Source organism: Aquarana catesbeiana, linkage group LG01 (assembly GCF_042186555.1).
Source record: "Aquarana catesbeiana isolate 2022-GZ linkage group LG01, ASM4218655v1, whole genome shotgun sequence".
In the NCBI taxonomy this organism is placed as follows: domain Eukaryota; kingdom Metazoa; phylum Chordata; class Amphibia; order Anura; family Ranidae; genus Aquarana; species Aquarana catesbeiana.
In genome coordinates this window covers 341613701-341640805 of record NC_133324.1, presented here as the reverse complement: position 1 = coordinate 341640805, position 27105 = coordinate 341613701, and the positions used below count along the sequence as shown (strand labels likewise).

The 27105-nt window shown below is 43.5% G+C and overlaps 1 protein-coding gene across 1 annotated transcript in view; it reads right to left on the bottom strand.

The window, feature by feature from the left end:
* ABHD4 (abhydrolase domain containing 4, N-acyl phospholipase B) overlaps positions 1-21258 on the bottom strand; it is a 43050-nt gene extending 21792 nt beyond the window's left edge. Inside the window, exons 1-2 of the mRNA XM_073632062.1 lie at positions 21104-21258; positions 10560-10645 (exon numbers count right to left, since the gene is read on the bottom strand). Of these exons, the coding sequence (XP_073488163.1) occupies positions 10560-10645; positions 21104-21156 (139 nt within the window). The 5' untranslated portion in view covers positions 21157-21258. The remainder of the gene's footprint in view (positions 1-10559; positions 10646-21103) is intronic.
* Positions 21259-27105: the final 5847 nt, after the last annotated feature.

Genomic DNA, 27105 nt, shown 5'->3' with positions numbered 1-27105 from the left:
ACTGATGTCCCCTCCTCCATTTTTCTTGCCACGTAATATAGTAACAACAAATGCAAAGATGTACCCGACGGCTCCTCACCTAGTTCCCGAACAAATCCCATCCACTCTTTCCATACTTTTGAGTACGCCGCCCAAGTAGCCCCACTTACCGACTGCTGGATCCATCCCGCGATGACGCCAACGGTATCTCCCACAGCCAATCGGGACAAGGTACCCCTCGTTGCTCCGCTTCCGGCGCCAACTCTCGGAACCTGTCCCACTGGAAGCGAGACAACGCATCAGCTATCACATTCTCCACCCCCGGTAAGTGAACTGCATGGATGTACACGTTCAATTGCAAACATCTTAACACTAAATGCTGCAACAATTTTATCACTGGCGGAGACGATGCTGTTACTCTATTTATCACTTGCACCACCCCCAAATTGTCCCCGTGGAAACGCACCTTCAGATCCCTGAAAGATGGTCCCCATAGCTCCACTGCCAATACTACTGGAAACAATTCCAATAAAACCAAATTTTTGATAAAACCTTCCTCTATCCAGGACTGAGGCCAAGGCCCCGCACTCCACCGGCCTTGAAAAAACGCCCCATAACCCGTGGACCCTGCCGCGTCAGTGAACAATTCCAGATCGAAATTACTGACCGGTCCTGACATCCACATCGCCCTACCATTGAAAGATTCTAAGAAGGTATGCCATACCTTTAAATCCTCCCTGTGTGATTTTACCAATCGCACAAAATGCCTTGGCGATTGTACCCCACTCGTGCTAGCCGCCAGCCGGCGGCTAAACACTCTCACCATCGGAAGTATGCGGCAGGCAAAATTTAGCTTACCAAGAACCGATTGCAGTGCTCTAAGTTGCACTTTCTTCAAACCCATCAACCCTGCAATCTCTTTTTTTAAATCTTCTAATTTATCAGCCGGCAACCTACATTCCATGGCCTCGGAATCTAGGACAATGCCTAGGAACGTGATGACCGTACAAGGTCCCTCCGTCTTTTCGTCAGCCAATGGAATGCCGAACCTGTCCGCGATGTGTTGCAAAGTCGCCAATAACACCGCACAGATTCTTGATGATGCCGGCCCTATGCATAAAAAATCATCTAGGTAGTGAATTATTGAATTCACACCCGACACGTCCCTCACTACCCATTCCAAGAAAGAGCTGAATTGTTCAAATATCGCACACGATATTGAGCAACCCATCGGCAAACATTTGTCCACATAAAACTCCCCATTCCAATGGCACCCCAGCAACCTAAAACTGTCCGGATGTACCGGCAACAGTCGAAAAGCCGATTCGACATCCGCCTTGGCCATCAACGCTCCTTTTCCATAACGGCGCACCCAACCCACTGCGGCATCAAATGACGTATAAGTCACTGAGCACGCCTCCTGATCAATAGCATCATTCACCGATCCCCCTTTCGGGAAAGATAAGTGATGAATGAGCCTGAATTTGTTGGCCTCCTTTTTGGGCACCACGCCTAGCGGTGATACCACCAAATCCGCTATCGGTGCCTTCCGAAACGGACCCCCCATTCTCCCCATTGCAACCTCCTTCGCCAGCTTCGCCGAAACCACTTCCGGATGTTGCAATGCGGAACGTAAATTGTTGGGCACTTTGGGAACTGCCGTCATCCTGCATGGGATCCTAAATCCCCCCGTAAAACCCCCATCCAACAACCTCGCTGCTTGGCTGTCGGGATACTTACCGAGAAACGGCCGCATCCTTTCCACTTTCACCGGCGTCCTCCCTTTTGTTCCCAACGTCACCAGTTTTGCCTCTTCCCTGCTTATAGCATCTAGATGCTGGATGCGTTCCCCCGCAGCCTGAGCACTCGTGCTTATACTTACATGCTGCACCGAATTTACAGACTCCGGAATTGTATTGCCAACAAACCCCTTTTTTGTTTCCAGCCGAATGTCCCTGGGCTGATGGTCCACCGGCTCCCCCTTGAAAAAACTGGTTCGGGGCCCTCGTCGTCGTCATCAAGCGCATCCACAAGCTAATGTCCTTGTGGTCCCAACGCAGCTCTGGACGTATTGCTTTCCGCTGCCTGAACTGCTCGTCGTATCTCAGCCAGCCGGTGCCTCCATACACTCTATACGCTTCCCCTATCGCATCCTGATAGCAGAACAATGCCGAACAGTGCTCTGGGTGTTTCTCCCCTATCACACTAGCCATAATTGCAAACGCCTGCAACCAGTTGGGAAAGGTCCTAGGTATCAGCCGATACCTCCTCTTCTCTTCGTCCTCCTTCTTGGAACTGTCCGGTTTAACTCTATCCAAATTAAATTTTTCCAAAGGTAGCAGTGAAAATATTTCCACATACTCACCTTTCCATACCTTTTCCCTCACCTCCTGTTTTAAGTGTGCTCCCAAAGGTCCTTCGTAACATACATACACCTCGCAACGCGCTGCATCCGCCAGTCTGGTTATATCCTGCCTCTCTGCAGCCTCCGCAGCTTTTTCCTTCCCTTGCGCAGTGTCACAAACCGTGGCCTCCTTGGCTGGAACCGCCCCCGCAACTGTGGTTGCTGTAGTCTCCACCCCTGCTACATTAACACTGCCCCCCACTGTCGGGACCCACGCAGCTGCCGGGCCTACCGCCCTACGCTCTCCAGCCTCAAATCTCTGCACTAACTCCTTAATGCCTTCTAAGAAGCCCAATAAACCTGATCCCCCCCCCAAGGGGACCACCCCCCCTACATTATCCTCAGGCCTGCGTGTGTCATGTCCCACCCTATTTTTTCCTTCCAACCCCAGATGTGGTGACTCACCGGGCTGCACAGGTGTTGCCCCATCAGCCGACCGTCTGCTCGCCCCCTCATCCGCGCTCCTGGAAGGGGGGGCCGCCTCCTCTTCCGAATCTGACGCCTCTTCTTGCTCCCTCAGGTCTCCGACATCCTCTTCTATATCAGAAAGCCCGCCCGGCCTGGGATCCTTGGCTGCCGCCGTCCACTCCATCCTTTCTCTCCTCCGTTCCGCGTAACCTCCTGCTGATTTTTGGACAGCCTTTGCAGGGCCGGTGCAGGATACCGCAGCCCTGTAGGCCTCCGCTCTTCTTTCTGGCCACCTGACTCTGCCTCTGTCTTCTTCCACCCTCATTATTTCCCCTGCCGCAGAATTGGACGGCCCAGGGACAGCAGCATGACGCCCGACCTCTGGCATATTGGTTCCCTCCGCCGTCATCCGGGGGGCGGGGCTTGCGCTCCCCGCTCTACCTCTTCTAACGGTCCCGCCATGCGTACCCGCACTCTCCGTCCTCCGAGCCGCCGGGTGATTAACTTCTCCTCTGTTAGCCCGGCCTGCCTTCTTCTTTGCTGGTGGGCATCCCTGTTCTCTGTGTGCCGCCCGTTCAGGAGAGAAGCGCTCAGGCGGACGGGACCTCCGCGCTCTGACGCCGCTCCTCTCTCCTGTGCTGGTCTGAGGTCCTGCTCGCTCGATAGCAGACCCGATCGCTTCCTGCAGCCAGGCCGTGCCTCGCACTGCAGCCTCCGCACGCAGTTGTGACATGATGCGCTCCACCTCAGCCATGCTGCTGTCTAACGAACTTTCTTCTAGCCTTCTGTTAACCCCTCCCAGGTTAAGCTTCTTATATATGACCCCTCCCTTCCTGTCCCTCCCCCTCGGCTCCATTTTAAACAACCCTTCCACACTGTTACCACCGTCATGCACCCCCTCCATTTCATGCATTTCATGCTGCATTTCGGGACTTCCTTTACAAGCAATCCAAACACAATAAACCTGCATCTATATAACTGGAATATCAGGTTGTCTAATGACCTACTAACTACCACCTGAACTTATTGTAATGTCATCAACCAAACCCCAGGTGACTAATTTCTATTGCATGCCAATGGAAATAAGATTAGATCTGGCTGATACATTAATTAATGTGGCAATACAGCCAAATGCTGTTCAGTGATCTATGTGAATCCAAGCATAAAATTAGCTTTACCAACACTTAACAGTTTTTTCTAATGTTTATCAGATAAACCAAGCTACATATTTCCTATAGAGCTGTATGTATTGAAGAACAATGATGAGATGTCACTCACCAGTAATTCTAATTTGTCGAATGTATAGATGCAAAACCGATATTTTCGAATGCATTGATTATGCTTAGTACTGATACTAAAAGAATTAGTGTACTGGCATGTTTCAAATAAAAATTAACATAGTAAGGTTGATTTACTAAAACTAGCAGTGGGCAAAATCTGGTGCAGCTCTGCATAGAAACTAATCAGATTCCAGTTTTTTTTGGTGAAATCTTAATTGAAGAAGCTGACATTAGAAGCCGATTGGCTACCATGCACAGCTGCACCAGATTTTGCACTGTCCAGTTTTAGTAAATCAGCCCCATTGCTCCCTTCAAACCAGACTGATCCATTTAGGAGGTGTTGGTAGTCCTAACATTTCAACCCCCCCCTCCTGTAAAGTTTTAAATAGACATCAGATCAAAGGAAAAAAGGTGAAAGGTGAAAGTCGAACTATAGGCAAAACATTTTTCTTTTCCATTTTAGATATAGTAAGGGAGGATTATAACCCCTTTCAGTGTGTTATTGCCATCTGTGTCTCACTTGGGACATTTCCCTTCACTCCCTGTCCCATAACCAAAACAAGAAGTAGTGAGAGGAAATCCCTGCAAATTAAGGGAATCCCTTGGAGCCCCCAGGTCACCATTGGAAGATTTCCTCTCGATTACTTTTTTTGGGGACAACCCAAAAATCGTTTACTTTCCCTTTCCATGATAATGGTAAACATGACAAATAGAGAGTGAATCTCCCCATCGGTGACACAAACAGCAATACAAACCTAATAGATGTTCTAATCCCTCTGCACTCTGTCCAAAACCAAAAATAAGGTTTTGCGGTTTTGCCTTTAGTTATACTTTAAATTGCAAGCTTGCCTTGTTTGTGTGAACAAGTATTGGGCAACTAAATATTTTTCATAAAACTCCTGTAAATAAAGTCATCTTAACAGGGCCCTTTCGTAACCCTAACATCACTGGGGTGCTAGAGGGCATATACTGGAGGTGTGCTTAATTGGCTCACTTTGGGTTGCAATGATGTTACTTGTAGCTGCTGAGTGCTAGAAGTAATAAAAGCTATGCTACTTTACTGCGACACTTCTGCAAGGCTTAAAGCTGATCTCCAGGCATAAAAAGGCTCTAATTGAACCACTTCCAGACCGGCTCATGCCGATATATACAACGGCACTTTGAAGAGGAATATCGTTGTTATGGCAGCAGGTAGCTGCCATAACCCCAGTATCCTCTTCTTCAGTGAGTGGTCCAGTTTCAGATGAAAGTGGTCTCTGTGGTGGATTCGCCACGAGATCACTTTTAATCGGTGGCAGGAGAGGGCCCCCCTCCTTCCGCCGCACTCCGTAGCTTACTGGAGCCGCCGGGTCCTTTTCAGTGTGTGGTATGGAGCTGAGTGGGGGGGGGGGGGGGGGAGGAGATGACCCCCACCAGTCTCCATACCATTGCAGAGTGGAACCGACATCAAGATGTCAAAGAACAGTGTAAAAATAAAAGTAAAATAAAGAAAAAAAACATATATACATATATATATATATATATATATATATATACATACACACACACACACACACACACACACACACACATTTTTAATGCGCCCCGTCCCACCGAGCTCGCATGCAGAAGCGAACGCATACATGAGTAGGGCCCGCATATGAAAACAGTGTTCAAACCACGCGTGAGGTATCTCCGTGATCGTTAGAGCGAGAGCAATAATTATAGCCCTAGACCTCCTCTAATTCAAAAAAGGCAACCTGTTGAATTTTTTAAACATAGCCTATGGAGATTTTTAAGGGTAAAAGTTTGTCAACATTCCATGAGCGGATGCAATTTTGAAGCGTGACATGTTGGATATCAATTTACTCGGTGTAACATCATCTTTCACAATAAAAAAAAAAAAATTGGGCTAAATTTACTGTTCTTATTTTTTTAAATGCAAAAACATGTATTTTTTCCAAAAAAAGTGCGCTTGTAAGACCGCTGCGCAAATACGGTTTATATATAATGTTTGGGGGTTCTAAGTAATTTTCTAAAGAAAAAAAAAAAAAAAAAATGGATTTTAAACACCAAGATCTCAGAAAGAGGCTTGGTCCATAAGTGGTTAAATATACTAATCCATAGCCACAAAGAAATCCCTTTTGTGTGCACCAAATGCCTTTGCAAACACACATGCCTCTTGTATTTTGACAACATTTGCTTGTTCTATAGTTCAGCTTTAGTAAGTAAAAGACGCAAGTGACATGGACTAGACATGACTCTCCACGTTCATAAGTGGCTGGGAAATACCAAGGATGTCTGCATCCAGCCAGAAGAAGAGGTGTTGCAGAGTCCTGGATCCACAGAGCTTCCAATCTACTAGTGCCTACAGTAGGAGATTGTGAGGAATTTTCTCACGTCAAGATTACTTTACTTTCCTCAACAGAATGCTTTTGAAAAGTGGATAGTGCCCCTTTGAGTTAGCAATGGTATTTTAAAGAGAACATAATCTGTAATGTGGTTTCAGCTTATTTACAGTTCTGAATATTATCATCATCATCTGAATGCAAAAAATAAATAAATAATATGTTCAATTCTTTCTGCTTCTTGTCTATCCATTTAGTACCTGCATTCCTTATTGCTTTTGTTTCTTTTGGGTTATTCTTCTGCCTAATGTAACAAGAATTTTGCAGTAGGGGTTGACTTTTGTCCACTTATGCCTGATTCATTGCCTGACACACCAATCATATTTTTGGCTTTGATTTCTTATAGTCTCCATACTATTACTACCTGCTGTCTTTAGCCAAGGAACAGCTCTCATTTCTGCCCCTTGCCAACACACAGTACAATAAAAAACACCAGTGTACACTCTGGTCCTATTCGGCATGGACAAAAAAAAAAAAAAAAGCATATACAGATAGGTTGTATCTCCAGAAAATATTACATATGAGCTCAATAAGTGCAGATAGCCTGCCAATGAAATTCATATGACACTAATAGTGTGAAACTGTACTTGAGCGTGAAGTGTAATACTTGAAAGGTTTTAAACAATTTTGAGAAATATTAAGAGCTTCTTACAGGGAACAGCACTTCAACAGTTGTGAACATTCTTCAATCCTTGACTCCAATGCTGGAACTCTCACAAGGCACACTATTTGGACATAATGCAGTTTGCATAGTCTAGAATTGCAGTTAATTGACAGTAAAGTGCCCAGCTGATTGCTTTTATACTTATCTTAGGCAACTCATGCATTACAGGTAAGCCTAGGTTCACACTAATGCGGTGCGGAAACCCCGCGATCTATGCGCATTTTCCCCACCGCATTTAAATCGCACTGACCTTGCAATCTGCAGTTGGTGTCAATGCAATCTTAACGACACCCCAAATGCAGGTCACAAACGCAGTGCACAGTAAAAAAAGTACCGGTTGCAGTCGCGTTCCAAAATTGGTGCATTCACAACTTTGGTGCAATTTGAAACCATTGAAAATGGATGGGCTCAAATCAGACCGCACTGAATCACATGTGAATTGAACAGAAATGCAGTACCAGCAAATTCAGCCCCAGAGCCAATAATTGATGCAAAACGAAGTCTCCAAGAGCCCCAAATGTTTATTACAGGATCTGCAGGTAACTCTTGTGACAGTTGGTGTCAAAGTGCATGCATGAACATCTAAAAAAAGGAGTTTGTACCGATTTAACCTGAACGGAGTGTGTGTGTGTCATAAAAAAGCCTTTCCTGGGAATAAAATTAAAAAATTGGAACCAAACTACAAACCCCAATTAAAAATATAGGCAAAGGCTAGGCCTTCTCGGACAATCTGATGTGGACTGATGACTCAGATAAAGTTGTTTGCCCACAGTAACATTAGACATCGGAGAAGAACCTCCTAACAACTGTAAAACATGGTGATGAAATGGTTATGGTTTGGGTTGCTTTAAAGCCTCAGGTCATGGGCAGCTTGCAGTCACCAAATCAACTAAGAATGCTGTATCATATCAAATTAGGAGTGATGAATGTATGGCCATTGTCTGCAAGTTGAAATTAAACTGTAAATTGATTTGTTAACATGATAATCATCTGAAGCATACTAGCAAAGCCATCAAGGAATGGCTAGAAAAGAAGAAACACAGGGATTTGGACTGGTCTAGCCAAAGCTCGGAATTGAATCCCATTTTGTGTAGGGATTTGAAAACAGAAAGTTCACGCAAGGAAGGCTACAAACATGCAACTGAAAGAATTTTGCAAGGAGGTGTGGTAAAATATATCGCCAAGTCAATGTTAGTGACTGGTGGGCAAGTATGCAAAAAGTCTAAAAAGAAGTCATATCTGCTTAAAGGAACAATATCAACTTTTGAAATCAGCATTTTCCACTGTGCATCAGTACATCTATTGTTTTTTTCTGTTGAACGTAAAAGGCAATTTTTTCTTGTGTTTTCAAATTTATCTTTTTATATGTAGGCACTATTTAAAGAAGATCTAACATTTGCCGATCAAATACGTTAATAAATGTCCATAGTGTGTACTTAAGTTTTCATAAGACTTTATAATCAAATGGGTGTACCAGTTTACCTTTTCGTTTTTTGATTATGGGAGGAAACCAACAACCTCATGCAAAGAAACTTTATACAGATATTTTCAGACTCTAACTATTGTGCATAACACTAGCTTAGGTTTAAAGCCCGACTTTGCACAAAAATCAAGAAACTCAATGTAGACTCCATGTAATTTATTTTTTTTTTTATAGGAAAGGATCTAAAACCAAGCATAATTTACCTTACTTCAAAGTCCTTCAGGCTTCCCCACTGCTGGTTCCATTAGTGACAACCGTTCCCTTAAAGCTGCTCTTTTTATCAGTCACCAACTAGTCTGGTTACCCACCTGTCATCAAGAACAATTAGGACCAGCAGCTGCCAATGGTACTGAATTGTTCTATATGTAGTAAGTGTGTCCACCCACCCAGTACTGGATAGCCGAGGAAAGAACTACTGGCCTACAAAGAACCACAGACTATGGGAAGCAGGAAGAAGTTCTCTGTTTTAGATCACCCTCTAGACCAGTGGTCATCAACCCTGTCCTCAGGGCCCACTAACAAGCCAGGTTTTATGTATTACCTTGGGGAGATGCAGACTAGAATACTGCCATCACTGAGCAGCAAATGATATCACCTGTGATGTATTTCAGTTATCTTGCAAACCTGGCCTGTTAGTGGGCCCTGAGGACATGGTTGATGACCACTGCTCTAGACAAAACCTGCATAATATTCTTCATCAGCTGGAAATTTGAATTGTTTGATTCTTGCACTGAGTTTCACGTTAAACCTGGAAGCAACACATAATTCCCAAGTGACCAACCTAAATCTCAGTGCAAGAGAGTGTCTATCATTACCTTTAACATGGAAAAGGATAGGAAACATTCCCGTTTGTAATACTTCTGCCGAATCCCACAAATGATCTTGAAGTTCAGGGGCAGTCATCTGCCATACTGTTCTTTTAATTTACCATATACACTTGAGTATAATCCGAGTTTTTCAGCGCATTTTTTTGTGCTGAAAAAGCCCCCCTTAGCTTATACTCGAGTTTCCCTGCCTCACTGTGCCCATCCGCAGCCTGATGCGCCTGATCTCCCAGCGCTGTGACGTGCAGTCTAGTCGGCGGCCGTCCAGTGTAACAAAGCCCCGCCTTCTCCTCGTCCTTGTCCGTGATAGGCGGAACACTGACTCACTGCTGGGAAACCGAATCAGTGTTTCGTCATGGACGAGGATGAGGAGGAGGCGGGGCTTTGTTACACTGGATGGCCACCGACTAGACTGCATGTCACAGCGCCGGTGTTCTGGAGAACAGGTACATGAGGCTGCAGATGGACACAGTGAGATGGGCACAGTGAGGTGTGCAGATAGGCACGGTGAGGCATGCAGATGGGCACGGTGAGGCATACTGAGGCTGCAAATGGGCATTGTTGGCCCTCTTTTAAACTTATAGTAGCTGCTGCATTTCTCACCCTAGGCTTATATTCATGTCAATAAGTTTTCCCAGTTTTCTGTGGTAAAATGAGGTGCCTCGGCTTATATTCGAGTATATACGGTACTAGAAGTCATTACTGGCTCTACAATGTGACACAGTCCTAACATGGATATCCCCAACACTGTCACCTCTATGCATGTCCTTATTAATCTCCAAAGGTTATGCCCATCAACAACCTAGCCTCTACTCACAAACTTCTTTCATACTACCTTGTCTTAATAACACCTCCAGGACCTTTCTTATGCTATATACCATGCTTGAGATTCCCATTAGAAAAATGCAATTTTTTTTTAAAGAAATAATAAATACTTTGATTTGTCCATAACAAATTCCATGATTTTTCTATAAATATAATGGCTTCCTTTAAGTATTTATCCCTTCCCCTTATAGACCAAAAAGATGACTCTGTGTGCAACGATGATAATAATTTAAATGATGTAAAATTATATGGCGTACACATAGAAGTTGCTACATTTAAATATAAAACAAAATTACTATTCTTACATTGAAGTATCTTGGATTCCACTGCCTTTAATTTTGACATGGAAGTTGGGCACCAAGATGGTATCCAGCCAGTTAACCAATGAGACCTGTATCATAAAAAAAAAAAATATGAAATAACTCACAATCAAGAGATAATTTGTATCTATGAGCGTTCTTTCAAACAGAACCATGTTTAGCATTAAACAATTCAACCAGTTTTATAAGGGAAACTTCAAACCAGTATCCAGTGCCTTAAAATGGACACTTAGGAGCTTAACATATACAGAGAGTAACTCACATCAAGAGTGCAGAGATCATGTATGACAGAAAATCTATGTGACCATAATTAACCATTCAACACATACTGGAAGTGATACTCTCCATCCGCCCCTTTTTTTTTAAGCCTTACCTACCGGGTGTGAGTTCTACTACATTTTGATACTCACCCACCCAGCAGATCCAGCACTATGCAGCTAAGAGACTCTTCTCTTCTAGCAGCACTCGGTCTTGGGCCGCCATGTTTCCCCAGTGATGTCATCACTAGGCTGCCAGCTGTTCCGACTTCAGCCGGCATGCCTCGGAATGATGCCCAGACAGGCCCACCCCCCTCCTCCTTTCTTCAATGAAAGCTTATGCCTCCTGGGATATGTGACATACATATCCTGGGAAGTGAGTGCGTTATTCGCCTAAGGCAAGTGACATGCATGGGGAAGCGGGATGGACTTTATATTGAAAAAGAGGTAAACAAAAGAAAAAACAAAAGTCCTATTCATGCAAAGGACAGGAGGAGGGGTGGAGAAGCGGGATCGTTCTCGGGAGGATGAAGGTCCGCTTTAATATTTTAAAACGAGTTTAAATAATACAAAGCCTTCCATGACTGGGCAAGAGGGGCGGGCAAAGCAACTGCAAATGACATATGAAAGTGGGATGTAAACGACATTGGCATACACCTCATTGGACTTAACCGCTGAGCAGAGTTTTAAAAGTGCTGTAATTTCTAGAGTTCCTCTTGAAGTCAAGGGTTCAGTGCAAAAGCCAGGCAACTAGCATTTTTAGGAGGTGGTCAGCATGGCAGCATCTGCATTTCTCATGCCTGGGTTATTAGAGGCTTTTGTTATGCTGGCTACACACAAACATGCAGAAGATTGAGAATGAATACCTTAGGTGTTCTGACTCTAGTCAAATACACCTAAAAAGGAAGGGAGAGGAAAATAAAAGACAATATAAAAGCAATGCCTTCAGATTCACCAAACAACCATGCATTACTGCCCAGCCCCTTCCCTAGATCGTAATGACTGACACCAAAACCCAGCTCCACATGGGCTATGGTCTTTTCCTTTTTTTTTTTTAAGGAGGAGGGGGCCACAAAAAGCCTTTGGACTCCTATACTTCTATAAGTAACCACTTGTGGACCACCCACCATAAATATACTGCAGCAGGGTATCCGCTCTGCGCCAGATCACTGACACTTCCCAGGTCTGGGGTGCGCGTGCAGCCGGCGACCCACTCCCACTGTGATCACACACAGCGGAAACCCAGCGGCGGGTACCGTGGGCTCAATCCGCCGGCACCCACCGATTACACAGGCAGAACAAGAATCTGCCTATGTAAATGTAGCAAGGTCCCTGGCCTTCTTTGGTCTAACAAGAACCTCCAAGGCCAGAGATAACTGACATCCTTCTGTATATGGTGGGTTGTGAGGCATAGTGGGTGCAAAGTAGTTAGAGTCATTGGTCCATAAAGCTATTCCATAGTTTGTAGACGCTATAACTTTTTTTTTTTACCAAAAAAATGTGGAAGAATACATACTGGCCTAAACTGATGAATACATTTGTGTGTGTGTATATATATATATATATATATATATATATTTTAATCAGCACAAGAGACAGTACTTTAATTCAATGAGAAGCGTCCCTTGTGCTGGTGGCTGCTATGTCAGTTGAAATCTTCTGTCCTCTGTCCGCCCCCCCCCCCCCCCCCATTTCCCCATAATGGTAATCTCCTGGTGCTATAGAGGTTAATATAGCCACCGGACCTATCAAAGGGACAGGTTCACTACAGTTTAGAGCAAAAAACAGTGCTCAATGAATAGAGGAGGTGGACTCATTCGCCCCTCCTCTATTCATAGATCACTTTTCATCGCTGGAAACTATAGAACACCTTCTATGAATGGGGGATGGAGGCAAAAAAAGTGGGCATAGTCTGCACTTTTGACTAGTGCCTATGACAGGTCCAGTGGCTGTATTAAGCACTTCAGCCCCGGAAGGATTTGCCCCCTTCCAGACCAGGCCATTTTTTTGCGATACGGCACTGCGCCGCTTTAACTGACAATTGTGCGGTCGTGCGAAACAAAATGTATGTCCTTTTTTCCCCACAAATAGAGCTTTATTTTGGTGGTATTTGATCACCATGATGCTATCATGGTATCGGTGGTGAGGACATGGTGACCCCCATTCAAATGCCATTTTGGATCCCCCCTCTACCTTCCTCGGGCCGCCACTATTCACCTCTAAGCAGAATTTGCTGTAACCATCACCAGCGGCACGGTCTTGGTCCATCACCCGCAGTGAACTCCTGCTCAGTTTGGGGATTCCCTCCCCCCCCCTCCCCATTCCGGACACGGATAACTACATCAATTCCTGACGGAGGAAACTACTTTCACCTTGCACTCCGCATCTGAGCTTCCCCACACACACCGGGATGATGAATGATGGACTACAAACATCAAGACCAGTTGCCTAGGCTGTGATCGGCCAGATACATAAAGAAACGGTGAGCTGTATTGTATTTCTATTACCTTTACAAGGAATCATTTCCAGCATATCCAGCCAGTCACCTACGATAAATCTTCATGTTACATATCTTATACTAGCCTTTGATCTTCAGCTACAGCGTATACCTGATGGTTACACTACTGACATTGTTACATAGTATATATAGCGGCTTAAGACGCTTTTACACTGCACTAGCATTTGAAATTGTAAAAAGCTTCTTTTTCCATGAATATCCTGAATGAACACTTCAAAATGTCTACGGAAAGTAACTCCTTTCTTCCACTTATTTACTAGTGATTCAGTGCACTTAGGATATCACCTTTCAATCTGCAATTAAGATTGGCTCTAGATTGACGGTGTATGTGTGTTTGTGAGGGATATGCATGGTGTGATCTTCAATTGGTGGCCACCTGTGTCTTATTAAGACTTTATGTCCTTTTTAACTATGTGTTGGAGATATCTGTAGATTTTTTCACGATTTTTGTAATGGTTAAATTAATTGGATTATCAATAAATGATCAATAGCTTTTCACCGGTTTGTTCTTTATGAAGAATTGCTTTGGATTCTTTCCAGATTTTTATGCATATATGCCATATTCAGAGGACAACTACACCTAAGGATCCTTAGTAGATTTATTAGGATACTCATTAGGTTGCCGGTGGAACCGGATCCTTTTAAATGGGTGAGGGCACTTTTGAGGCTCCAATTTTTTTCACCTGAGGATACCGGAGTCTATTGAGGATGAGCCCCAGTTCCCTTTTTTTTTTTTCTTTGTTATAGGTATTTGATCACCTCTGCAGTTTTTATTTTTGTGCTATAAACAAAAAAAGGGCAACAATTTTGAATAAATTCTATCCCCTATTTTGTAGTTTTTGCTATTGTAAATATCCCCAATTTAAAAAAAAAAAAAAAAAAAAAAATTTTTCCTCATTTTAGGCGGATATGTATTCTTCTACATATTTTTGGTTAATAATAAGCATATAGTGATTGCTTTGCGCAAAAGTTATAGCGTCTACAAAATAGGTTATAGATTTGGGTCATTTTAATTAATGGCGGCAATCTGCGATTTTTATCAGGACTGCGACATTGCGGCGGACAGATCGGACACTTTTGACACTATTTTGGGACCATTGACATTTATACAGCGATCAGAGATAAAAATAGCCATTGATTACTGTATAAGTCTTACTTGCAGGGAAGGGGTTAACACTAGGGGGCGATCAAGGGGTTAACTGTGTTCCATAGGTGTGTTCTAACTGTAAGGGGGCTGGGACTGACTAGGGAAGGAGAGAGAACGGTGTTAATACTTAGTACTTACTTACTTAGTATGAACACACGATCTCTCCTCTCCCCTGAGAGAACCGGGATTTGTGTTTACCCACACAGATCTGGGTTCTCGCTCTGTCACGAGCGATTGCGGCTGCCCAGTGGTCATCGCGCCCGCCGGGCATACGCACTGGCTCCGGAGACATGCGGGCTCGTGCCTCCGGCGGCATCATAAAGAAGTGACGTATAGCTACGGTGATTTGCGCAGCCATGCCAACCTGCTGCAGTATAACTGCGGCGCCTGGTCGGCTAGTGGTTAACCCCCACTGTACTGGAAGATTTCCCCTGCAGGGGTATGAGGAGGGTGGCAGAGGATAGATGTAAAATAAGAAAGCAGGGACCAGCACACAAAGGCCACCTCTCATTGAATGTACAGTGCCTTGAAAAAGTATTCATGTTTTTTTGATCTGGGTTGGGAGTGACTCAGGCAGAGCTGAGTGACTCACAGGCAGCATCACCGAGACCTCCCACTTCTTTCCAGAACATGCTGGAATCTTCTGGAAAGGAAGGAGGAGAGGTGGAGCTGCCTGGAGTATTCTGAGGAGCCTGACCAATCCCCAATCTGGATTGGCAGGGGCAGGCCTCCTTAAATACTCAGTCAGCCCAGCTGGGGGAGGAGTCATTCAAGGTGGAAGCTGGAGATGGAGTGTTAGGCTGTCGTGGCCTTTGAGGGAGCTCCCCAGTCTGGGGGTGGGGGGGTGATCTTGGGCCTTGGCACAGGTGCGGACAGGACCTTCTTACAACAAATGGAAGTGTTCTGGACAGGTGGCACGGGAGCAAGGAGAAGACAGCAGGAGAGCACTGCCAAGCAAGTCTCCAAGGAGGAAGAACAGGCCGCAGCCAGGAGGGCTGGTGAGTGACACACAGTTAGAAGGACTGGGGAGGCATGCCTGAGAGGACAGGGAGATTGCAGACTGGGATGGGTGCAGATCCAGTGGAGTGGACTGTGGTGGCACAGGCAGTGGAAAGAGGCAGCTGTAGCCAGGAGGGCTGGCAGGGCCTAAAGAGGTGGTGCTGGAATCAGTAGCCACATGGGACAGCTAGCACTGGGACTACCTTCATTTTGGCTACACCAAAGGGGCACGTGGTCCCTGCCTCCAAAGGGCAATTGCTTTGGGTCTGGCTGAGCCAGTGTCAGGCCTGCATTTCAGTGCTAGATAGTCCTGGGGAGTGATAATCTGCAAGCAAGTTTGTGCTGGAGAGTGTGTTTAGCAATCAAGTGATGTGATGAGGAGTGAGATCAGTAATCAAGTGATGTGCTGGAGAAAGAGAGGAGATGGTGTATATAATGAAGATGTATATAGTTTCAGTCCCTACATTGTCTTTTGATCCACTGGGCATCTTATATCTACCCTATTCCCATCCAAATTGAATTCCCCCAATAAATATAACAAAGTGCATGGACTGTTTTCTGTCTGGGAGTGACTGAAAAAAAATTGTGTGCCTGGCTGGGCAGGGTGACAGACAGACCACAACTACCAGCAGCCCCTACGGGGGTACCGCTACTCAAATAAATATGTGAAAAGTGTGGTGTGCATTTGTAATTAGCCCCCCTGAGTCAATACCTTGTAGAACCACCTTTCACTGCAATTACCGGTACATTTGCAAGTCTTTTTGGGGATGTCTCTACCAGCTTTGCACATCTAGACAGTGACGTTTTTTCCCATTCTTCTTTGCAAAATAGTTCTGTCAGATTGGATGGAGAGCGTCTGTGAACAGCAATTTTCAAGTCTTGCCACAGATTCTCAATTGGATTTAGGTCTGGACTTTGACTGGGCCATTCTAACATGAAGCACGGAAATGCTTTGATCTAAACCATTCCATTGAAGCTCTTCTAAGATTGCCCTGTGTCCATCTTCCCATCAACTCTGACCAGCTTCCCTACCCCTGCTGAAGAAAAGCATCCCCACAAAATGATGATGCTACCGCCACCATGTTTCACAGTGGGGATGGGATGTTCAGGTGATGTACAGTGTTTTTTTCAGCCACACATAGCGTTTTGCTTATAGGCCAAAAAGTTACATTTTGGTCTTATTTGACCAGAGCACCTTCTTCCACATGTTTGCTGTGTCCCCTACATGGCTTCTCGCAAACTGCAAATGGGACTTTTTTATGACTTTCTTTGAACAATGGCTTTCTTCTTGCCACTCTTCCATAAAGGCCAGATTTGTGGAGTGCATGACCAATAGATGTCCTGTGGACAGATTCTCCCACCTGAGCTGTGGATCTCGCATCTCCTCCAGAGTTACCATGGGTCTCTTGGCTGCTTCTCTGATCCTTGCCTGGCCTGTCAGTTTAGGTGGAGAGCCATGTCTTGGTAGGTTTGCAGTTGTGCCATACGCTTTATTTTTGGATGATGGATTAAACAGCGCTCCGTGAGATGTTCAAAAGCTTGGAATATTTTTTTATGACCTAACCCTGCCTTAAACTTCTCCACAACTTTATCCCTGACCTGTCTGGTGTGTTCCTTGGCCTTCATGATGCTGTTTGTTCACTAAGGCCAGGTTCACACTGGTATGACATGACAGTCGTACCACTTTGGATGTGAATTTGCCCTGTTACTTGAAGTCCAACATGCGTCCAACGTCAATGAACAGGGATCCGACTTTGATCCCCGACAATACCAGGCACTGTGTCTGGTATGAATCTTTAGGAAAAACTCCCCGCCAATTTCTTAAAAAATAACGGCATGGGTTCCCCCTTCCAAGAGCATACCAGGCCCTTCAGTCTGGTATGGATCTTAAGGGGAACCTCCACACCAAAAAAACAGCGTGGGGGTCCCCCCAAAATCCATACCAGATCCTTATCCGAGCACACAGCCCGGCAGGTCTGGAAAGGGGACCTGAAACCTATTATAGAATCGGCTTTCACTTTCAGGGCCAGTTCACACCACAAAAGAAGCACTCCAGATGCGTTCTGGATACGTTGTTGCTTACAGTTCACACCGCACTCTGTTCTGGTGCGTTTTTGATGAGTTTTGCGATGTCCCAGTACAGTTCTGTGCAGAAAAAAATGCAGCGTGTTCTACTTTTTTTTTCTGCGCCATAAACTGACTGGAACGGACTGCATTGGTGTGAACTAGGGCCATTGGAATACATGAAAAACATTGTGTATGCATTTTTGATGAAGAATAAAAAAAATGCACTGGACTGCATCTGGTGTGAACTAGCCCTCAGGGTCCATTCACACCAAAGCTCAAGGATCAATGGCAGAGGAGCCAAAAATGTGCAGGTCTGCTGTCTTGCCTGGCGTTGATGCAAACTGTACGGTGCTGTTACAGCGGTCACATGAACAGTAGCCTGTCCCACCATGTCCCAATCATAATTAGAGATCGGGGCAGCTTGATCACTGCGCTGGGAACACTCGGTGAACATTCCCTCAGCACAGAAAACCTCAGCCATCATAGACGCCTGTGTGCAATGTGTGGCCATTAAAGCACACCTTCCTTGCCACCACAAATCCAGTATGTGCTATGTGGTCAGTAGGATGTTAATTATAATTAGATATCATTACTTATAATGTGCACGTATTATAATATTAACTCCTTTCCAACTGCCCAACACATATGTGCTGTGCTATAAGGGTAGGCTTTAACACCCACACATATGCGTTGCTGGGTGGCAACACAAAGACTGAGCTGTGAAAAACAGCTCTTGGTTCAAGGTAAATTGATTGCTAGCTGGCAGGCCTGGCTTTTGCTCATGTGACCACCATGACAGTGGTTGCACGATGGCCGATTTTTCCCGCTACCCCATCCCCCCTCCCCCCAAGCATTCCTAACTATTTAAAAGGGTGCCAGAGTGGGCAGAATTGAATTAAGGACAGAAGGAAAATTCTTCAGAACCCGAGACATTTTTAAAATATTAGTCTTTAGATCACATACAATCTGGCCATACAATCTTTGTACAAACAACATTATCAAAATTATGTACTATGACGACCTACCTAATCTACCCAATCAGTGTGTATTCATTCAGGCAGGCCCTTGCACTACATAGTTGTTTATGGATCTAAAGCAGGCCATACACAATACAATCAGATTATACTATCTCTATATGATTTCTTTAGCATTACTATAACTAATATAAGGACAGACCTAGACAATCCATATTCATTCAGGCAGGCCCTTGCACTACATAGTTAATGGTAGATCTAAAGGGGATTGTACAATGAGATTGTATAACCAGATTGTATTTTGCACAGCCAACTTTAGGACCCGTTCTCACTAGTGCTATGCCAGACGACATCGCATGTGTTTCGCACCACATTGCTGTGCAGATCACATGTGATGTCTGTGCGATGCAAATTTCAGCCATACAAACTGTATGGCTGAATTTGTATCGCATTCGGACCAAACTCGTCCAGGACCCTTTTTTTTTGGTCCGCACCATTAGAGCTGTGCTTTGCACACTGATTGTGGGGTGTTGTTAACTTAACATACACTCACACAATCAGTTTGCATGAACAGGGCTGCGATTTAGATGTGGTGCAAATTCGCTGTGAATTTGCGCCGCATCTAGTGTGAACTGAGCCTTAAGGAGATTGTACAATCAGATTATATTTTGTATAGACAGCTTTAAAGGAGATTGTACAATCAGATTATATTTTGTATAGCCAGCTTTAAAGGAGATTGTACAATCAGATTATATTTTGTATAGCCAGCTTTAAAGGAGATTGTACAATCAGATTATATTTTGTATAGCCAGCTTTAAAGGAGATTGTACAATCAGATTATATTTTGTATAGCCAGCTTTAAAGGAGAGTGTACAATCAGATTATATTTTGTATAGCCAGCTTTAAAGGAGATTGTACAATCAGATTATATTTTGTATAGCCAGCTTTAAAGGAGATTGTACAATCAGATTATATTTTGTATAGCCAGCTTTAAAGGAGATTGTACAATCAGATTATATTTTGTATAGCCAGCTTTAAGCCCCCGTTCACACCTATGCGAATTAGAAGCGGCTTACACCGCATCTAATTCGCAGGACATTTTAAAATACATTCATATGAATGCATCTGGTTCACATATGTGCGTGGCATTTGCACTGCGCATTGCACAAAAAACGTGTGCGTTTTCTGGGCATTGCGGTGCGAATTACGAGCCCCTTATCTTCTATGGGAACGCATCTGCTTCGCAGATGCATTGTGTTCTGAACATGGATTTTCTCCTTCTCCTCACTACACCTTCCCCTCTCCCTGCTCACTGATCCGGAGCTAAAACGCATATGAACCTTTGAACAGGAGATTTTTATCTCCCCAGTGAAACCTGAGCTTCAATTCGCACCGCAGATGTGTGAACCCAGGCTAAAGGAGATTGTACAATCAGACTGTATTTTGTATAGCCAGCTTTAAAGGAGAGTGTACAAGCAGATTGTATCCTGTATAGCCAGCTTTAACCATTTGCTGACTGTATACATACGGTGGCAAGGTGTCTCTCCTGCGCAGGATCCTGTACCCAGTACGTGATCCTGCACTTCCAGGTCTGGGACACGCATGCACGCTGCTGGTGACCCACTCTCGCTGTGTCACAGCGGGAGCTGATCTGCAGGTACCATGGACTCAATGTCCGCCGGCACCCACTGATCGTTAGGCAGAGAGCCAGAACTGTGATCTGCCTATGTAAACAAGGCAGATTGCTGTTCTGTCAGTAGGTAAGGCATTGATTTTGACTTTTTTTTTTTTTTTTATTGGATGTGCTTTAGAGCAGAAAGTAAAAAATAAATAAATTATATATATATATCAATTTCTTGTTTTGTTTTGTTTATAGCACAAAAAATAAAAACCGCAGAGGTGATCAAATACTACCAAAAGAAAGTTCTATTTATGAGCAAAGGACATACATTTTACATTGTATTTGGGTACAGTGTCGCACAACCACGCAATTGTCAGTTAAAGTAATGCAGTACCGTATCGCAAAAAATGGCCTCGTCATGAAGGGGGGGTAAATCTTTTAGAGGTCAAGCGGTTAAGGAGATTGTATTTGTATAGCCAGCTTTAAGGAAAGTGTACAATCAGATTGCACCGTGTGTTAGTATTATAGCCTCCACTTTCCCATAGAACCACCTGTAGCTATCTATGTCTATGATAATAGAAGCAGGAATGAAGAATCATTGTGTGTGATTGGACATACAATGTGATTGGAGTCATACTAGCACACATACCCCTGAGCCCTAAATCTGATACTTTTCTGTGTAGTGTGACAGTTATCAGGGATGACTCTGTTCCCCATCAGATCAGTACACAATCCCAGAGATGTAACATAACGACACCAGAAATGTCCCAATGTAACGAATATCTGAGAATGATACCGATGAATGTCTGTGCTGGCTGATTTCAGCAGTTTGTTTTGCTCCCTGGGTTGTGTAACAAACACGGGCCTATCCATACCCACCCTTTGTGTGGGTGATCAGCTGTGCTGTATTACTACCGTATGTGATAAGACTACATGGTATACTCACTGTTCCTCCAGCTCCTCAGCCATCACAGGTCCTGTCTCCTGTACACCGGGCATTACACAAGCAGGAAAGCGCCCGATCACCTGGAAATAAGGGAACACTGTCACACCAATGGGCGGGGATAGAACGTTCAGCTGACAGGAGGGAGGGACCTGAGCAGTCACTTTACTGAAAGGGGCACAGCTGGAGGGCGTGTCTATAAAGGCAGGAAACGCCCACTCCTAAGTCATGCACAGGTTCTGTATTACAATGATGAATGGAGGGGCTGGCTGGGTATGGGCTGGGATGGATATGGGAGGGGAGGGGGGGACAGAAGTTTGTGAAGAAGGAAACTTGTCATTACTCCTGCTTACATCATTGTATAATAGAGGAACGTGCTGTGTCATCGTGAGGACAGGGAAAGGTGCCTACACACACTCCATTCCACTGTCACCTTACCCTGGATCCCCCCAGCCCATCTTATCCGATTTCTTTTCACATATTTTCTCATGCTGAGACAATCCTGCAACTTTCTACATCCACCTGTCTGATTTCTGGCAGAGTCTCAAACAATCATGTACATGGGATCACCATAGTCACCTGACTGTATAATCAACTGATTTACCATAACTATCCAATATAGAATCTATCTAAACTATCCAATAAATATACGGATAAAGTAGTATTCCCACGCTATCAAAATAAATATAAATATTGAAACTAACAGCTGCAATCACTGAAATGGTCAATCCAAAACCAAAAGGTAAAATAATGTGATGTGTGGTGCTGCGCTGTTGCAAGTAGAAAACCCAAAATACACACACACATACATATATATATATATATATATATATATATCTCCAATCAGATATGCAAATGAAAGACTGTGCATAGTGTAAAACTGATCAGCATAAAGGTAAATCAGTTATCAAATAAACTATGAAAAGTCCAGAAAGTGCAATATCTGCAAATAACAATGGTGCAGTATTAATAATATTGTGACACAGATTAAATCCTAAGTGCTGAGGGTGCTAAAGGGAAATGAGTGAAGTGCTGAATTCCCTCTTCCACTCTGTGCAGAAACTCCTGTGTAGTGACACCTAAGTGCAGGATGGTCTCACACTTTACTGCTGTAAGGTAACAGCATATGAGGATAATAATGGAGATCCTGGGGATGTAATCAATCTCACTGTGGGCTTCTATGAATGGATACAACTGACTTTCTCTAGGGGGCCCTATTCTCCTGGTAGCTGATTCCCACCAGGCTAGATGTATTACAGTGCCTTGAAAAAGTATTCACACCCCTTGACATTTTCCACATTTTGTCATGTTACAACCAAAAACTTAAATGTATTTTATTGGGATTGTATGTGATAGAGCAACACAAAGTGGAGCATAATTGTGAAGTGGAAGGAAAATGATACATGGTTTTCAACATTTTTTACAAATAAATATTTGAAAAGTGTGGTGTGCATTTGTATTCAGCCCCTTTACTTTGATACCCCTAACTAAAATCTAGTGGAACCAATTGCCTTCAGAAGTCGCCTAATTAGAAAATAGAGTTCACCTGTATATATGCTTCTTTGGAGCTGATGTATGTTCTGGGAGTCCCTCCCAGGCTTACCCATACGGTATATGGAAGGAAAGAAGGGGTCCCAGATAGTGTAATATTGTAAAACCAAAGGTACTTTATTCTTCCCCTGATGAAGTCACGTGGGCGTGACGCTATGCGTTGGGAAAGACAGGCACACCAGAAGTGACATCGGTATACAAGCTCGCCGCTCGTGGATTTTATGTTTTTTTTTTTCAAATGCTATGTGAGTACATCCACTGTTGTTTTTTTGAATAAAGTACCTTTGGTTTTACAATATTACACTATTCTACACCCCTTTTTCCTTCTATATACCATATGGGTAGGCCCGGGAAGGACTCCTAAAACATATATCAGCTCCAAAGAAGCATATATGCAGTGCCTTGAAAAAGTATTCACACCTCTTGAAATTTTCCACATTTTGTCATGTTACAACCAAAAACTTAAATGTATTTTATTGGGATTTTATGTGATAGACCAACACAAAGTGGCAGATAATTGTGAAGTGGAAGGAAAATGATAAATTGTTTTTAACAAATATGTGAAAAGTGTGACGTGCATTTGTATTCAGCCCCCCTGAGTCAATACTTTGTAGAACCACCTATCACTGCAATTACAGCTGCAAGACTTTTTGGGGATGTCTCTACCAGCTTTGCACATCTAGAGAGTGACATTTTTGCCCATTCTTCTTTGCAAAATAGCTGAAGCTCTGTCAGATTGGATGGAGAGCATCTGTGAACAGCAATTTTCAAGTCTTGTCACAGATTCTCAATTGGATTTAGGTCTGGATTCTGACTGGGCAATTCTAACACATGAATATGCTTTAATCTAAACCATTCCATTGTAGCTCTGGCTGTATGTTTAGGGACATTGTCCTGCTGGAAGGTAAACCTCCGCCCCAGTCTCAAGTCTTTTGCAGACTCTAACAGGTTTTCTTCTAAGATTGCCCTGTATTTGGCTCCATCCATCTTTCTATCAACTCTGACCAGATTCCCTGTCCCTACTGAAGAAAAGCATCCCCACAACATGATGCTGCCACCACCATTTTTCACGATGGGTATGGTGTGTTCAGGGTGATGTGCAGTGTTAGTTTTACGCCACTCATAGCGTTTTGCTTTTAGGCCAAAAAGTTCAATTTTGGTCTCATCTGACCAGAGCACCTTCTTCCACGTTTGCGGTGTCCCCCACATGGCTTCTCGCAAACTGCAAATGGGCTTTTTTTCATCAATGGCTTTCTTCTTGCCACTCTTCCATAAAAGCCAGATTTGTGGAGTGCATAACTAATAGTTGTCCTGTGGACAGATTCTCCCACCTGAGCTGTGGATCTCTGCAGCTCCTCCAGAGTTACCATGGGCCTTTTGGCTGCTTCTCTGATTAATGCTCTCGTGGCCTGTCAGTTTAGGTGGACGGCCATGTCTTGGTAGGTTTGCAGTTGTGCCATACTCTCTTCATTTTCGGATGATGGATTGAACAGTGCTCTGTGAGATGTTCAAAGCTTGGGATATATTTTTATAACCTAACTCTGCTTTAAACTTCTCCACAACTTTATCACTGACCTGTCTGGTGTGTTGCTTGGCCTTCATGATGCTGTTTTTTCACTAAGGTTATCTAACAAACCTCCGAGGGCTTCACAGAACAGCTGTGTTAATACTGAGATTAAATTACACACAGGTGGAATCTATTTACTAATTAGGTGACTTCTGAAGGAAATTCGTTCCACTAGATTTTAGTTAGGGGTATCAAAGTAAAGGGGCTGAATACAAATGCACGCCACACTTTTCAGATATTTATTTGTAAATAATGTTGAAAACCATTTATCATTTTCCTTACACTTCACAATTATGCCCCACTTTGTTTTGGTCTATCACATACAATCCCAATAAAATACATTTAAGTTTTTGGTTATAACATGACAAAATGTGAAAAATTTCAGGGGGTGTGAATACTTTTTCCAGGCACTGTAATACATCTATCCCAGTGGGAATCAGCTACCAGGAGAATAAGGCCCCCTAGAGGAAGTCGGTTATATCCATTCATAGAAGCCCACAGTGAGATTGATTATATCATCCATGATCTCCATTATTATCCTCATATGCTGTTACCTTACAGCAGTAAGGTGAGAGGCCACCCTGCACTTAGGTGTCACTACACAGGAGTGGAAGAGGGAATTCAGCACTTCACTCATTTCCCTTTAGCACCCTCAGCACTGTCATTTGGATTTTATCTACTACACCATTGTTATTTTCAGATATTGCACTTTCTGGACTTTTCATAGTTTAATTGATAACTGATTTCACGTTATGCTGATCCGTTTTACACTATGAGCAGTGTTTCATTTGCATATCTGATTGGAGATTTAGATATTTATATATATATATATATATATATATATATATATATATATATATATATATATGTATATGTATATGTGTTTTGAGTTTTCTACTTGCAACAGTGCAGCACCACACATCACATTATCCAATCAATATGTATGCAATCAGAGAGGCCCTGGTACTACATAGAATTTGGTGGATCTAAAGCCTGGTACACATGATGAGAATATCAGACAAATGATTGTCCTTTTTTTTTTTCTTGCACGCTAGTCTCATATCGAAAATGAAGAGGTACAACAGAATACAACTTGGGAAGTGATGTAATGTATTCATTTGTTTCTCAGCATGCGTGGTCTTTTTCTTCCGATTTTATCGGACGAATACTGTACTGCTTATACGAAAATCGTACGATAATATTTTGTGTTTGTCCCTTGGGACAATTTCAGATGAACTGTCGCGATCAGCTCTCGAAAGCTGTGTACTAACGTACGATCAATTCAAAAGCAGTATTTTTTGTCCAATTTTCTGATCGTATGTGCTAGGCTTTACAATGGCCTTTGATAAATTATCAATTTCTTTTCCATTCAATCTTTTCTGATAGATGTTAGAATAGTTGGTAAGGTCGAATAAAGTCATCAGTCCATGCAGTTCAACCTGTGCGGGTGTAGGTGTGAGTATGTTCATTTTAAAAACTATGAATACTTTGAGCTGACACCACCAATTGTGGAAGTGAATTCCACATCCTACTTGCACTGACAGTAACCCCCCCCCCCCAATCTGCTTCTCCTGCAATTTCATTGTGTGGCCCTGTGTCTTTTTACACTCCCTGAGACTGAATATTCTATTCACCATTAAGATATTTGTGTATCGCGATCATATCTCCTCTCAAGCGCCTCTTCTTCAGCATTTTATGCTTGCAGTTGTTCCTTGTAACTGAGGTCCTTCAGTCCTCTTATTAGCTTGGTTACCTTTCTCTGGATTCTCTCCAGTTCCAGCACATCCTTCCTGAGGACTGGTGACCCAAATTGGATAGAATACTTCAGATGTGGCTAAACTCGAGTTTTATAAAATGGCAGGATTATAGTTTTATCACTTAAGTAGATCTAAAGCAGATTGTACAATCAGATTCTAATGTGTGTGGTAAGCTTAAAGTGTTTGTAAAGGCATTTTTTCTTTTTTAAGTAACAAACATGTCAAACTTACCTGCTCTGTGGATTAGTTTTGCCCAGAGCAGGTCCAAGCCTCCTATTCTTGGGTCCCCTGCCGACGCTCTGGGCCCCTCCCCCCGTTAAGTGTCCCCATAGCAAGCTATGCTATGGTGGCACTTATGTGTGCTCGCTCCCGAGCCATCTCTGTCTGTTCATAAGACACACAGAGCGTGGCTCAGCCCCACCCCCTCCTCACTGTGATAACCCAATAGCTCACCACGCACATTACAATTTGATTGTACAATCTGCTTTATGGTAGCCAGACACATTTTGAAAATGATAACCTGTTTAATGTGCCATTCAATAAAAACTATCAAATCAGAACACAAATGAATAGCCATAACTTCCTTTCCAACAGATTTAGACGATTTGGATCAAATTTGATCAAAGTGAGGCAAGATTAGAACATTATTGAGTGTTTTGCATTGATCAGCTGCGCTGATATACTTTGTTCATAAATATGATCATATTTCATTTGATCAGACACCATGGATGTTAACTCTGGGTAACCATTTCTCCAGGCAGGTCAGAAATCCTCCTGGAAAATTCAGCAGCAGTGCCAAGACAAGCAGCTCTAATACCTATGGAGAAAATGGCGAGTGACATAAGACCAACATTGTCCTTCAAAATAGTTAGAGTGTATCTATACCTCAAAATAATATATTGCTTCTGGATTTAAATTGTAGTGTAAAGTATAACTTAAGGCAAAACTTTTCTTTAGTTTTGGATAGAGTGGGGAGGGATTAGAACACGTGTCAGGTTTTTACCTCTGTCTGTGCTCCCATTAGGGAGATTCATCTTCTCTATTCATCATGTAAGAAGATCCCAAATGATGGGCTGTCCCCACTCCCCAGAAGAGTAATACAGGGGAATCTTCCAAGGGGGACATTGTAT